At 34.4% G+C, this 14,681-nt stretch overlaps 1 protein-coding gene across 1 annotated transcript in view; it reads left to right on the top strand.

Moving 5' to 3' along the window:
• LOC136835947 (procollagen-lysine,2-oxoglutarate 5-dioxygenase 1-like) overlaps positions 1 to 8,241 on the top strand; it is a 390,163-nt gene extending 381,922 nt beyond the window's left edge. The window contains exons 12-13 of the mRNA XM_067099845.1: positions 3,078 to 3,203; positions 3,318 to 8,241. Of these exons, the coding sequence (XP_066955946.1) occupies positions 3,078 to 3,203; positions 3,318 to 3,473 (282 nt within the window). The 3' untranslated portion in view covers positions 3,474 to 8,241. The remainder of the gene's footprint in view (positions 1 to 3,077; positions 3,204 to 3,317) is intronic.
• Positions 8,242 to 14,681: the final 6,440 nt, after the last annotated feature.

The following is a 14,681-nucleotide window of genomic DNA, read 5'->3' as shown; positions in this document are numbered from 1 at the left end:
CATATTGCACAGGTGTTACCCTATATAATATGGCATGTAGCAATTACCAATCCTGTATAATATGGCTTGTGGCAGGAAGGTAGTCCCTTTACTGTTTCATTTTTCTCTGGTGATACGTTTTAGAATTGTCAGGTTTTTTTTTTTAAGTGTGGCTAGAAGACCTTGGGTATTTATGCCCATTGTATGAGTTCTTTACACAAAATAAATGCATTCTTTCCTTGTCTAACACCACTTTGAAAGTATGTGCTACACTGTTGAACTCTCAGTTTCAAAGGTCTTTTATTTCTCACACCATTGGACGAACAGTCTCCCTGTGGATGTTGTGCTATTAGAACCTCAAAAGTGCAGGTGAAGATGCAATGCATACTACCCTAAAGCAGTTCACCTTGTACTTTTATCATTTATATTTTTGTCATATTTTTACCTATTTATTTAATAATTTATTAATTTATATTTTTTCTAGTAATTGACCTCTTCTTTCTGTATTTTCTATTATCTTGTAATTTCTTTCAAATGAACACCATATACTGTAGAAGCTTGAATTTCAAGTTTATGGCCCCGTAGGTTTGTTCCATATGAATAGGGTTCATCATCTGAATAATAGTAATAATCATAAGTAGATGTTTAAAATGGAAAAGAGATTGTGGTATCAAATGTTATCGTGTAATATATTCTTCAGTACATAACAAAACCTATAATTATTATTCTTTATTACTCTCAACTCATTTTCAATCTAATAGTGTCAAATGATAGCCAGATCCCAATGTAAAAGCTTTTAGGCTGTTTCTACTAAGAGATAAAAATATATATGTACTGTACACTGATGGGGTTTAGTAAGTCAACCCCTGTAAAGTTGTTATTAGCAGTATATCCTTTTGCTGTGCCTCTGTAATTTTAATAGTTTAATATTGCAATCATAAAAATTTTTCAAACAAGGATAAGTAAATATATACCTTATCCAGCGTATTTTATTTAAAGTTTCTTTACATTTTCTTGTAGTATTTTTAAAACTAAAAATGAGAAACATGTTATAAAGGAGGAAATTTGCAATCAGTAGTTTAAGAAATATAAGATTTGACTTAGAGAACTTTAAAATCATCTTGAATGTTTCTTCCAATTTAGAGTTAAGACTTGAAGAATTTATGTTATCATGAAGAAACCAAGACCAAAGGAATTTATGTTATCATGATGAAGAAACCAAGACCAACAATAAACAGCAGTGCCTGTTCTCTATATGTATTGTAGTATTGTAATGTATGTTAATTTATTCTTTGCATTTATTGTAAATAGTTCCTGAAATTTTATAAATATTTATGTAAAAATCATTTTTAAATTGCATTTAGCATTTTTTAGAACCTTGAGTTTTTTACACATTTTTTTAATGTATTTATGCGTATCCTTCAGTTGCAGATTTCCATATTTGTGACTTGGCTCTCTTTTTCATTTTTGAAAATACTACATCCCTGCCACAATTTTTATGTGAGACCTCCATGTTAGATGTGATTAGATCAAAATATTTTTCAAGCAAATACCATAGAGAACGTCATGTTGTGATCTAAAGTCCTGAATATATACACCCTTTATCTATATGAGAACAGATGATTCCATTTAGATGGAATCACCTACCCCATCGTTCAATAACTATGGTACAAAATAGAGACATGCTTGTAATGAAAAAAATATGGGTAGTGACCTCCCAATAAAGCAATAGTGTTGCAGATGAAGAATGTGAAATTTATTTTTTTTTAATTTTAATGTGTTTGTTCCAAACAAACTATTGACAGATAACCAGTATGTATTTAGGCAGGAAGTTTATTGAAGTAGTTGACATGTTTCAGATTAACTCAAAATCATCAGGTAAGAATTTTCTGTGCATGACATTTTCTGGTTAGACCTCTCAAGGATATAGATTCAACCACAGTTCAGGTCATATATAAGGAGTCATTAGCCTGATAGGTCTGATACCCACCTTGAAAGCATTTTGACTTGACCAACCAAAAAGTTTACTTAAAAATGGTAAAACTAGTTAAATCCTGAACTTTTTTAACTCGAACTTTAGTAAAAATGGAAACCTTCTTGAAGAGGTGAATACCCATCAAGTAGCTTCTCTAAGCTAGAACAACATTGCAGTGAATAGCTTACACCACTGTATGGTAGTATGGGACCTTTGGAGCACACTAGTAGGATATGCACTGTACCTACATCATATCAACCCTGTATAGGAAATATAAACTGAAGTATGTTGACAATAGCATAAAGCGAAGAATAGGAGCATTTGCATTAAATTGTTCACTGACAAATATTTGGAAGGATGAAACATAAGATAGTAAGAAATATTTTTGCTAATAAATCTTTGGTGCAGCTAAGTCCAGGTATCTGAGAGGTGATATTAACACTACACAGCCAGTAACACTACACAGCCAGAGAAGGAGACTGAAGTGTTTGACACAGCCAGTAACACTACACAGCCAGAGAAGGAGACTGAAGTGTTTGCTGTGTCTTGTGATGCATGTGTTAGTGTTTGGTGAGCAGTGTCAGCCACCAAGTATTTGAGGTGCAATTGTAAATTCCCTATAATAGGACATTACTTCATGCTCAAGGCTAACACTAATTTTAGATCTGTGTTATTGTCTTTGGAAAAATTTAGTCTGTCATTTTAGATAGGTATAGAGCACCATCTTTGGAAAAATTTAGTCTGTCATTTTAGATAGGTATATAGCACCATCTTTCAAGAAAATAAGTCTGGTATTTTAGATCAATGGTACTGCCTTTCAAAAATAGTCTTCTGATGTCTCATTTTCTAATTATTTTTTCCAAGAACTGTTTTATCAAGTTATCTGTTTATGAAAATGCATGAGAAAACTGTTCATGATTTTACTACTTGAAGTAGATATGTAACCCCACAGTTTGAAAGAATTATGTTAAGAGGATTGTGTTATCCATATGTTATGCAAAAGTAAAGCATGATAATTTCTATAATGTTATTACTTAAGAAACTTTGTACTCTGCAGAAAGTGGATGTAGTTTAATTATGTACTGTTAAGTAACCATCTGTTTTAATTAATTCTACTTTACAGGCTCGAGCAATAATGAACTTTATCGTGCGTTACAAGCCTACGGAACAACCATTCCTTAGACCACATCATGACTCCTCAACTTACACTATCAATGTGGGTCTGAATCGCCCCCACATTGACTATGAGGTAAGCTTTAACGAAATATTGATATAACATTTTTATGTATTGCAGTGCCAATATATTAAAGTGCTCTGCAGGTTTACAAAATATTAAAAATTTGACATTTACTCTTTTCTTCAGGGTGGTGGTGCTCACTTCATCAGATACAACTGTTCAGTTGTAAATACCCGTGTTGGATGGGCATTGATGCATCCTGGTAGACTGACTCATTACCATGAAGGGCTCCCAACAACAAAAGGGACGAGATATATAATGGTCTCATTCATTGATCCTTAACATCTTAAGTCACTAATGCTCTTTTTCAATTTCAAGTTAGTAAAATTGCTTTAAAGAATGTTTTCAAATTGATAATGGTGCTCACAAATTGCAAACCTCTTATTTTTACTTATGCACACATGCCTGTTTAAATGAGTTCAAAGTGCTGAATAGCTCCTTGTACCTGCAAAGCAGTAATTAAAAATGGGGATAACTTTACTTGTATTACCCATAAAATTTTCTCATTCATCAGTGCAATTTCACTTTGAATTGTCTACCATCTTGTCCTCAGTTCACTTGTTTTACCCATTATTAATAATCAAATCACTGGTATGTGCCTTTTTGTTGTTTAGGATTGTGAGGAGTACTGTTTAATAATATCATCAAAATTAGGTATGACTGAGTTTTTATTTCTTTTTAAAGTGTATGTTAGTGCTTGTGACTACAGGTGTAGCAGATATTACTCGTTATTTATACACCAGTTGTGTTGAAGATTGTCATGTGTATTCATGTGTTTTGTATGCGTTTTATACATATTGAAAGTATCAGATATCAGGTTGTTACAGTTTTTATGATTTATTTATAGGATTGTAGTTTTTGTGAGTTTTATACAGTCTTGAAAGAAATGCAGTTATTAGGCAGTTACAGTTTTTATTAGTTATTTATAGAATTTTACAGTGCCATTATGGTAAGTGATGGGCTCCAGTAGATTTACATATGAATCCTCATGGATTTTCTTGGGATATTATTGCTTTGGTACCTGTAATCCTGAACTTGGGATACCCCATGTCAGTGAGATTGTAACAATGGTTAACGCAGCATATGTCCCATCCCCTATTAATAATTTTCTCTTTTTAACTCTTAGGTTTTACCATCCCTGTTCCTCAGCTTTGCATCTCTTAATGTAACTCAAGCATTTCTTAAATGTGTTCGGAAATTCGTTGTTTTTAAGCATCTTAGGCCTGCAAGGAAATACTTATTCCAAAGAAATGGGTTTCCCCATGCTATCGAAAAATCTGCTCTCCTGATATTGTGTATACAGTGCTGGGAGAAAATTGGGTCCTTGGTAATAAACTTGACTTCTATAAATCCAATTTCTTATTCTTTTTGGGAGGGTCATTTTTGTATCTCTGTTCCAGTGGTCTTTATCTTCTTACTCTGCCTCTCCAAAGTTCCATGTAATCTTTCATCTCAGCCTCACAAAGGTCTTTAGGGGTCTTACAACCTTAAAGAATAACAAGGTATCTGAACTCAGTATATGTTAGCATGATGCTTGAAGGTTTTGGTACCTAGTCTTAATAACTACACTGACTCTTCTTCTTAGAAACATGCTGGTTCAAGCCCCAGCCCAAATAAAAATTAACACACCTTTAAACCTCCATTCTGTTTCTTTAGCTTCTAGCTTTCTGAAGAGAATTCATTTCATATCTCAACTTCACTTACTTTCTCAGATTCTTCAATTCATTAAACCCAGGCCACTTCTTTTGGACCCCATTATGGCTTCTACTAGTCATCTTCATTGGAACTTCAGTTATTTCTCCAGTGTGTGCAGTAGTCTTACTTATGTCTCTCATAGCTTAAACTTCAAGGTTTTAATTATTCATAACATGAAGTGTTGCTGATTACACGACTAGTGCTAGTTTTCTTTTTCTCACACTTTTCTTCTTTTTTTATCAGCAACAAGTCTCTCTATTTTATACTTTAATATCTCTGACAAGCCTCAGATAATTTTGGAATGAGAGTATTTGCAGCTATTCAGCACTGTGTTTTTCATTGGTCTTGACCAATCTTGTGGGCGTAAATTAAAATAAGTGGGGTGTTTTTATGGAAAATAAATACTTTTAAAATTGTTTTTTCATGAAAGACTAGTCTGCATGTTAAATGTCAAATTTAACATAAGATATAAAGAGCTCTGCTCTGATTTTTATCTGTGCCCCAGCAATAAGAATTTTATAATGTTGCATGTAATTTCAATGTACTGTATATCATAGTAGTATTGTACCAGTAATTTTTCTTTATTCCTGTATACCTTACATTTTAAATATAATTCCATGTAAAAAATATATGAAATGCAGTATTTTACTGTAGAGATGAATGTCACAAATATTTCTGATTAGGAAAGCACAAAATCCCTCCCTGAAGAAGACTAATTGTTGTGGATAATGTAGTGCCAGAAAATCGTGAAAAGACTGTGTCGTGCAATACCATATAAAGGTAACATTCACCACAAATTCCCCTCTACAGAAAAATCTCAAGTAACTGATCCTCAATAAATGAAAACTGGATATTTAGTGAAATATTGAACAGTTAAATGTGTCACCTAACCCACTAGCTCCGATTTTCATCACACTTGATGCCCTCTGACCAGGTTTCTTGTTCTTCACAGCTTACTCCACAAATACAGTATGTAGTATCTGTGGGTAAACTATCTTTTTGGATAGATGCAGAGCAAATATAGCTACGATTGTCATTTTTATTATGTATTGAGTTTACTCTTTTTACATACAGTATCTATCTCCCTAAATCTATCCTATTTTTCTTATCCCTCATTCTAGACAGTGGGCTGTTTCTAGTTATAGCATTAGTACTCCTCATGCAACCAAGAGAGAAAGGACAAAGAGGAGGGACCTGTAAAATAATGGATACGTATAGAATATTAATTTCTTTGTATTGAAAGATTGTACAGTGTTTGTTTTATCACAACCAGCTGTACTTTACTAAAGCTTGAATAACTATTTAGATGTGAATGCTTCTTGACACTCAAGAAAATATTTGATGAACAAAGGACCTTTGGAACTAATGAATTTCTAGAGGAGAGCATCTGGCGAATTAGAAGTTCTGAAGAGTAACATTGGTTATGATTTGTTAAGGTCATAGCTTGTACAATTTGGGCTGGTCAGATATTTCACTGACCCCATCCGTATAGCATAGAAGCAGATGCTTATAAATTCTATGCAATGAAGAAAGGACTGTGCATGTATACAGTATTACTCTAGCATAGTCCTTTCCCTCCTCCATGCTGGATTAATTACCCTGAGGTTCTCTGAGTCTCTGATCACATTTATCTTTTATAATTGATTCATTGTTGAGGGTCCTCAGGTCCCCAGTCATGGTTCACCGATTCCCAAGTGTTCTTTTTTCCCTCAGCCAGTTATCCTAGTGTTTTTCCTGTCCTTTCTTTGTGCATTTGACACTTCAAGAATTCTTACTGCAGTATCTTTCTCGATTTTCAAGTCACATTTCTCTCTTTCAAAGGATTTTATCCTATCTTAAATTTCATCCAAATTACCAATAATTTGAGACTGTTCTCTTGATTCCATTATACTCTCTTCTTTTTCTTTTAAAAAATTTTAGCTTTTTCCTTTGTTAAATCAGTTTCTTTCTCTTGTATGTCTGCTCTGTCCTTGTTTTTTGTTCCTGTATTTTATTCTTGTGTCACCCATACTTTACCTCCACTTTCTTTCCATAAAAACTTTTGAACCCTTTCTGTAATATAAGCAGAGTCAAACCTTAATTATTCTGACATTTTTATAGTTTTATTATTTGTTTTGTTATGTATTTTTTCGTATGCTTATTAGTGTTGACTCGGTGACCAGACCCATTTCTTGCATCTGTCATATTCCACATTTCCAATTTTATCTTTTGTTCTTTCACATATAGGGCATGGAAAGAATTCATTGCTATCATCATTGGAATTTTCTTATGCATTGTTTTTGAGTTGAGGTGACTGCTGTTGCCATTTTTTTGGTCCACCTTCACAACTGAGATTCTGCTTAAACTCTATAACTTATATTCCCAGTATGTGGCAGTGTTACGTCTCCACCGTTAAGGTTTCATTCCTAATGATTGCTATATTGTTGGCTTCAGGTGTATTTTTCCAGGTTATGTTACTCTCCTTAATTTCTGTAACAGTTTTCTGGCCTGTATTTTGAAGTTTTCCTAATTTCAGATTTCTCTGGAGCTTATTTATTTGATTCCAGCATGTTTATGCTTTAGTTAATGATTAGACTCTGTCAGATGCTAGACAAACCTGTTCCACTCTCAAATAGCATGGACTTGTTTGTAATGTTTGTCACTGTTTATATTTGTGAAAGATTAACTTCAGAGGTTGGATGTTTAACATCACGGTTTCTTTTTACAGTACAGTACTATGAAATTGTGAAAATCCTTGGTTTAAATATCTCAAACAGGCTATTTTTTCTAACAGGTGATATCTGTCAAAGACACACTCCGTATTTATTTCCAATAAGATTACATTTTCTGAAATTAGGTGAAACCTGTACCTATCCTCCTTATGATAGTCATGTTGCGCTACAACTTGTTTTCCTGGTTAGCCAACAGGTCTGTTATCCAATTCAAACCTTTCTGCATGGACTGTGTCGCTACTTCAAGGTGGCTACTTTTTTTTTTTAACTTGGAATAAACTATCTTTCACACAAATTCTAAAGTGTGGCAAACATCTTTTAGAACCAGTCTCAACCAAAACTTTCTTGGCCCTCTTCTATAATTGTGAATGTTTGCCAGTTTTCAGAGATAATCATAATAAAATTGTCATTAAAATGGTATCTTTTATACAGGCACACCCTGCTGTATATAAGATAATAAATAAGTGTTAGTCAAGGAGCACAAAAACAGAAATAGTGAGAGAGGTGGAAGACTAGAAAGGAGGGTTAATAGTTATACTTAAGAACAGCCTATAGAATTGAGAAAGTCAGTACAAAAAGCATGTTTCAATTAAATGTAAATGGAGAAATATACTGTGTAGTAAAAAGGTAAGAGTATGGCAAAATGTGTTTTAATACCCATGTTTTCTGATATAAAGAACTCTGTTGTACAACTTTTGACCTTCACAAACATTTTATATCTATGTCTTTCAGACCATTAACCACATATATCATGACAATTCATTGGTGCACAAGCAGTTCCACGTACAGTATTATAATGTGACTTGTAGTGATATAGTTTTGTTACTCTTATTATTGATATCAATTAATTATTTATATTTGCTTTCTTCTAGTTATACATCACCTCAGTGCTGATATAAGAATTAGTTATGATCTCTTACTTCAAGTAATAAACAAAAGGAGAGGCCCCTAAAGGTAGTGTCATCAGATTACCTCAAGTGGTGTACTGCAGGCATTACTAAAAGGTGTTTGCTGCACCAACTTTTTATCCTTTTACTTTACAACCATTCCCACATCCTTTCTTCTGTCTTGCTGTCCGACCTTTCTTATACTTATCAGTGCACCTGTGGAGTTCTCCAAGTTTCGCCTCAAGATCCTTGTACCTCATCTCATGTATTTCTTGGATCTCTTTGTCTTGCTGTCCGACCTTTCTTATACTTATCAGTGCACCTGTGGAGTTCTCCCTGTTTTGCCTCAAGATCCTTGTACCTCATCTCATGTATTTCTTGGATCTCTTTGTCTTGCTGGACATTAGTGCACCAGCTGCCCTCTTTTCATAGTTTTAAGCACTGAACAGGTGAAAGCACTCTAGTGCTTAGCTCTATAGCCTTCATCTTATGATTCATTCATTCATTCAAAAGGGGAGATGCAGAGCAGGAATAAGTTACAAAAATAAACTTTTACATTACAGTATCTAACAAGAAATACAAGAATAGAAAGGAGTAAGTCTGAATGAAGGGACAATCTCTGAAGAAAGGCAGCCATATGTTCTCGCACATATCTTGAGAGAAGGAAAAGACTATCTGATGACCTAGCTATATTATCATCATGATTATTTCCACCATACTGTCCATTGTTAGCTAAATGAAAATAAGATGCACTAATGACATAAATTGAAATTAAGTTTGATATATGTAAGGAGGCACCAGAAATGAATTACAGATGAAGACATTTTATGAGGCTGTAGTTAATGTAAATTTAAATCATTGTGTTGCCTGGTGACTCATCAACAGTGCCAGCAAGATAGGAATGGCCACAGATATGGTGACTCATGATGAGGGTAAAGCCCACACTTTGGAGGATGGTGACCCAAAGATGCAATTACTGTATGGTTCTCAAAAGTGCACCAACAGTGTGGCATGTGGTTCATCTCTGCTTTCCCATTGAGAGCTGCATGGCTGTTTGTCAAATAGAAAATTGTCAGTGATATAAATAGTGCCGTAAGGGTGCAATTGCCATGTGTGGTAGAACTTTACGTCCACCACTTGAATAGGCTTTTGTAAACGAAGGGGATTAATAATTTAAAGGAAGGTTTCACTACACATTGCAAGGTGTTTTCTTCCCAAGATATAGAGCAGAAAAAGCAGTACATGTATCAGTTAATTGAAGAAATTTTAATGCAGCTGGAGTAATGGAAAAACTAGAAAATTGAGTAAGAAATAGCTAACTGTCACAAAGAATATACTGTAGTTAATTTATGTTTGGAATGTGGTGTAAACAGGTAAGCAAGAAAAAAGAATAAGAAGACATCAGGGCTTATACAATGCCTGGCAGAAAATAAAAATGAGAATGGAGGATATTAGAAATCCATAAAAGGTATGGATTAAGGATATTAGACTTCATAGGTATGGATTAAGTTTACTAAATGGTAATAAGAATGTGCATGAGAGATGGGAAACAAGAGGTGGATAAACAGAAAATACACAAATGTATTGTTTATGCTAGAAAATTATTACTGTTGATAAAGAGACAATCCTGCTCATCTCAGGCCACAATTTAATAAAGATAAAATAGTACTTTTAGAGAGGAAAAAATGGTAGGAAAGAAACAAGAAGTAAGACCTGTCAGATTTAGTGGAAAATAAAATGAATAACAAAACTAATACAGTACAGAGAATTTTTATATCATAAAAAGAAAAACATGAAAAAACTGACAAGATAATACAAGTCAGGTATGGATAAAAGAACCAGAAACTAGAGCAACCATGAATGAGTACAAAAATAAGAATTAAAAAAAGAGGAAAGATATTAACATAAATGGTAATACAGTAATACTAAGAACAGAAGAAAAAACATAATTATTCATTAAGGAGGACAAGACTAAGTATGAATATATGCAACTGAAGAGGAAAAATGAAAGCAGGACATAACAGAAAAGTTACTTGGAAAGAAAGAGAAGGGGAACAAATAAAACTGTATGATGACATTGGAAGTAATCAACAAGCTCAATACCCCATACAGGGGTAGTGTTGTCAATGCACCTCACGTGGTGCACTGTAGGCATTACATGAGGGTCTTTGCAGCGTCCCTTCAGCCCCTAGTTGCAACCTCTTTCGTTCCTTTTACTGTACTCCGTTCCTATTTTCTTTCTTCCGTCTTACTTTCCACCCTCTCCTAACAGTTGTTTCATAGTGCAACTGCGAGGTTTTCTCCTGTTACACCTTTAAAACCCTCTTACTGCTAATTTCCCTTCCAGTGCTTAATAACCTCACAGGTCCCAGCACTTGGCCTTTGGCCTAAATTCTATATTCTAACAAGCTCAATAAAGATGAAACAGGAAAACAGCTTAAAAAGTTCTGGAGAGGAAATATATTAAATGCAGCAAGAAGATTATAATTCATGAGAGAAAGGAATATAAAAAGAAGTCTACAGTGGGATTTACAAGGTAAATGGTAAGTACAGCACCAAGTTTCCCACTGAGCTAAGAGACCATAATAATAATTTTATAATTACAGCAGCTCCAGCAGAGGACCAGAACTGAATAAAACCAATGTGGACTCTTGAACTAAATGAGAAATGTTTATAAAAGCTGAAGAAGAAACCAGCTGACCTAACTGTATAAAGCCACTATACAGTAATACAATACCAATGAGGCTACGCTAGCCTAACAACCCAGATAGCAAAAGAAAAAATTGAGCTGGCCCTTTGAGAGAAACACTGATAAGGGCAAGTTTTTCAGTACTGAAGGTAGGTTCTGAATTAGAAGTTGTAATTTACCATGTGGCATGACTGTATAGAGAGGTGGTTGAAAGTATTGTTAGGCCTAGTAAACTAGAGAAGCAAAAGACAATAAAAAAGGGAAACACGAGTAATGCAAATGAACATGTACATTAAATTAAGGTAGTTAAACAAGATGAAGAAAATCAGAATATACTAGAACAAGATAGCAATGTCTCATTAACAGGTCACTTGGAGAAGTCAGAATCAATAAGGGTCAGAAGAAAGTAGACACATGACCAAGACAAAAGGAACAAAACTGAGATAGATATATACAAGGAATAGAAGAAGTGCTAATAACATCATCTCATGTTTCAAAATAAAGACAATGAAACTGCAATAAGAAGTTCTACATGTAGTAAGTACCTAGATAATGCAGGTTGTGTGTAATGTGGTAAATGTGATCAGTGGACATGTCTTTAATGCAACAAGTTAGGAGAACCATTCAACCCTCTTAAAACATTTGACATGGAGGAACTGCATTAGTTTTGCACAAAAATTTGTCCAAGTGGAGGGAATTAGGAGTGCAGAACAGAGCAAAGCATAGAGAAGAATTCAAATGGAGTATGAGGAATTGCAAGAGGTGGTGATGAAGAAGATTAAAGAATTGAAGATGGATGTAAAAAATGGAGGGTAGATTATGCAATTAGTTGTGGTGCAAGCTGACTAGGAAACAGAGCTGAAGGATAATGAGGCAGTCATTAGGAAATTGAAAAGAGTGAAGGATGTAAAAGAAGATTGAAGAAAGTGTGAGAGACTGGAAACAACAATGGAACCACAGCAAACAGTGGCGGAAGCCAGGATTTTAGGAAAAGGCAGGCGGTTGTTTGTTAAAGTAAGGGACGGCAAGTGCCAAAGGTGTGAGGCAATATCCTAGGGGGTCTGGGGTGAGCGGTAGCTCTCCCAGTGGAGTCCAGGGTAGAGCTCCAGGAGCAAAACGCTTTATAAGATTTCACAAGCATTTTGGGGCAAGGTTTGGTACTTTTGTGGTGGTTAATATGAAAAACCTGTAACCAATAATTCTTGTTAGAAGGAAACCAGTTACAGATCACTTCTGATTGATTGAAATTGGTGTATATAATAGGCTACATTCCAGTTTCAATAGTTAGAGAATACCTATTGATCAAGACTGAAATATAGATCACTCCTACCATTCTTTACCATAAATGTTAAATTGTCTGCTATACTTGCATTAGTTGCATACTAGTACAGTAGTTAAGGAAATAAAGCAATGTACATAATTTACCAGTAATACATATTTGGCACAGGTAATTTACATGTTTCACAAACGGTAAACTGGGTAAAGCTCTCTCTCTCTCTCTCTCTCTCTCTCTCTCTCTCTCTCTCTCTCTCTCTCTCTCTCTCTCTCTCTCTCTCTCTCTCTCTCTCTCTCTCTCTCTCTCTCTCTCTCTTGCAACTGACGAATTTTGTTTCATTACTTTCCACATTTACCTGCTGTTCTGTTCTTTCTTTCTCGTATTCTTAGTCCCTCTCTGCCCATTGTTTCATCATTGATTTTTTTTTTTTTTACACTTGATTTCTGAAAATCTGTTCATTATACTATGATTGCTACAACAGCAACAAGAACAACTACTACTACTACTTCTACTATTATTATTATTATTATTATTATTATTATTATTATTATTATTATTATTATTATTATTATTATAAAGTTTCGATTTCTGCTGACATTGATGTTTGATAATAATCCACTGTTAGGGGCGCCATTCATAGCTGATGGGAGGGGCGGCCACCCCGCCCCCCCCAAATCCACCACTGGTAGCAAATAGGAAAATAGCAGTAGGAAATTTAGATATCCATGTAGAGGATATGAAAGAGGTGAACAGGGGCATCCAAAAAAAAAGCAATGAGAGCAAAAAATAAGAAAAATAGTTCCTAATAAAAAAATTATTATCTAGGTTTAAATAACAAGGATAAAAGTATAATCAAATTTAACAAAATATGTATAAAGAGAAATTGAAGCCCTCACTTACAAAAATGATAAAGTAGGGAAACCTGTAATTTAACTAACACCAGTAGCTGTAGTGGGTTATTTTATTTAATACTTATGGTATTATTAATGGAAGAAATTGAGTAACATCCCAGGATGAACGACTAAGCTACAGAAAACAAAACAGGGATTTCAGAAAAAGAGTAGAGGATAATTTTTTAATTGCAATACAGTGTGGAAAGACGCTACAACAAGAAGCAAAGTTTGACAAGAATGCTGATGGACTCCAGAAAGGCACATCATTTGTGAAGGAGAGGAGTTAGTGGAAGTAATAAAAATGTGGAATACATCTGGATATGACTGAAACCATGGAAGGAATACAGCAGACAAATGAGATACAGGTAAAATAGACTGTGGAAGATTAAAAAGAATATGATATAAGAGTGGAATCGACCAAGGGCGCACAATATCCACAACGCTATGCAAGATGGTAATGAATAAGATTATAAAGAATAGGATGGAAACCGAGAATGATTGAGGGATGAAGCTTCGAAAATTGGGTCACTGTTTTTCACAGGGAACAATTGGCAATAACAAAGGATAAAATTATGATAGTAAGCCAATTGCGATATGTAAGATACGAAGGTTAGAAATAACGATAGAAGCAGTACTCTAGTACAAATCTAATATAACATTAAGAAAATAGAAGGAATAAGAATTAACAGGAAGTATAAGGTATCTACAAATAGTAACAGATAATAAAAAGAATGTGTTCATGGCACAAAACAGGGAAATGATGAAAACCACAAAAATGAGCAAATATTGTATAAAGATGCAACAAACTCATTTAGGAAAACCTTTTTGGAAAAGACAAGCAGCGCGGGTAATATTTCACATTACAGCAGTGATACGTATAAAATGGGAATAAAGTTTTCAAAAGATAGAAATACAGTATCCCTATGAAGGAAATTAACATAGGCTTTGGAAATGAGTTTCTAAGACCTGTGTCTCTGTTCTGTGCAGATAATGCATTAATTCTGTGAGAGAGGTGCGAAATAATGAGCAGGAAGACAAGTACTGCTAGTTTATTGATGAAGCGAGCTGCTTATAAAGTGGCGTGCAGACGTCTGCGTACTTCGCAGAGACCGTGGGTACAAAGATTTACAGGTGACCTGAGGTCAAACTAATTCTCTACAAAAACAGGACAAGTTCATACAGAAAACATAGTGATCAATAATGCCCGATGCATAATATAAATACTTCGTTATATGTATATAAAGCATGATCATTTGGAAAGACAATAAAATATACAATTTACAATTATGGTGGAAAACATGTGTTCTGGCTGACCCCAGGTCGATGTGAAGGCACTGCA

This window comes from Macrobrachium rosenbergii, chromosome 55 (genome assembly GCF_040412425.1).
Source record: "Macrobrachium rosenbergii isolate ZJJX-2024 chromosome 55, ASM4041242v1, whole genome shotgun sequence".
In the NCBI taxonomy this organism is placed as follows: domain Eukaryota; kingdom Metazoa; phylum Arthropoda; class Malacostraca; order Decapoda; family Palaemonidae; genus Macrobrachium; species Macrobrachium rosenbergii.
The sequence above is the reverse complement of the archived record's forward strand: the minus strand, read 5'-3'. Positions and strand labels throughout refer to the sequence as shown.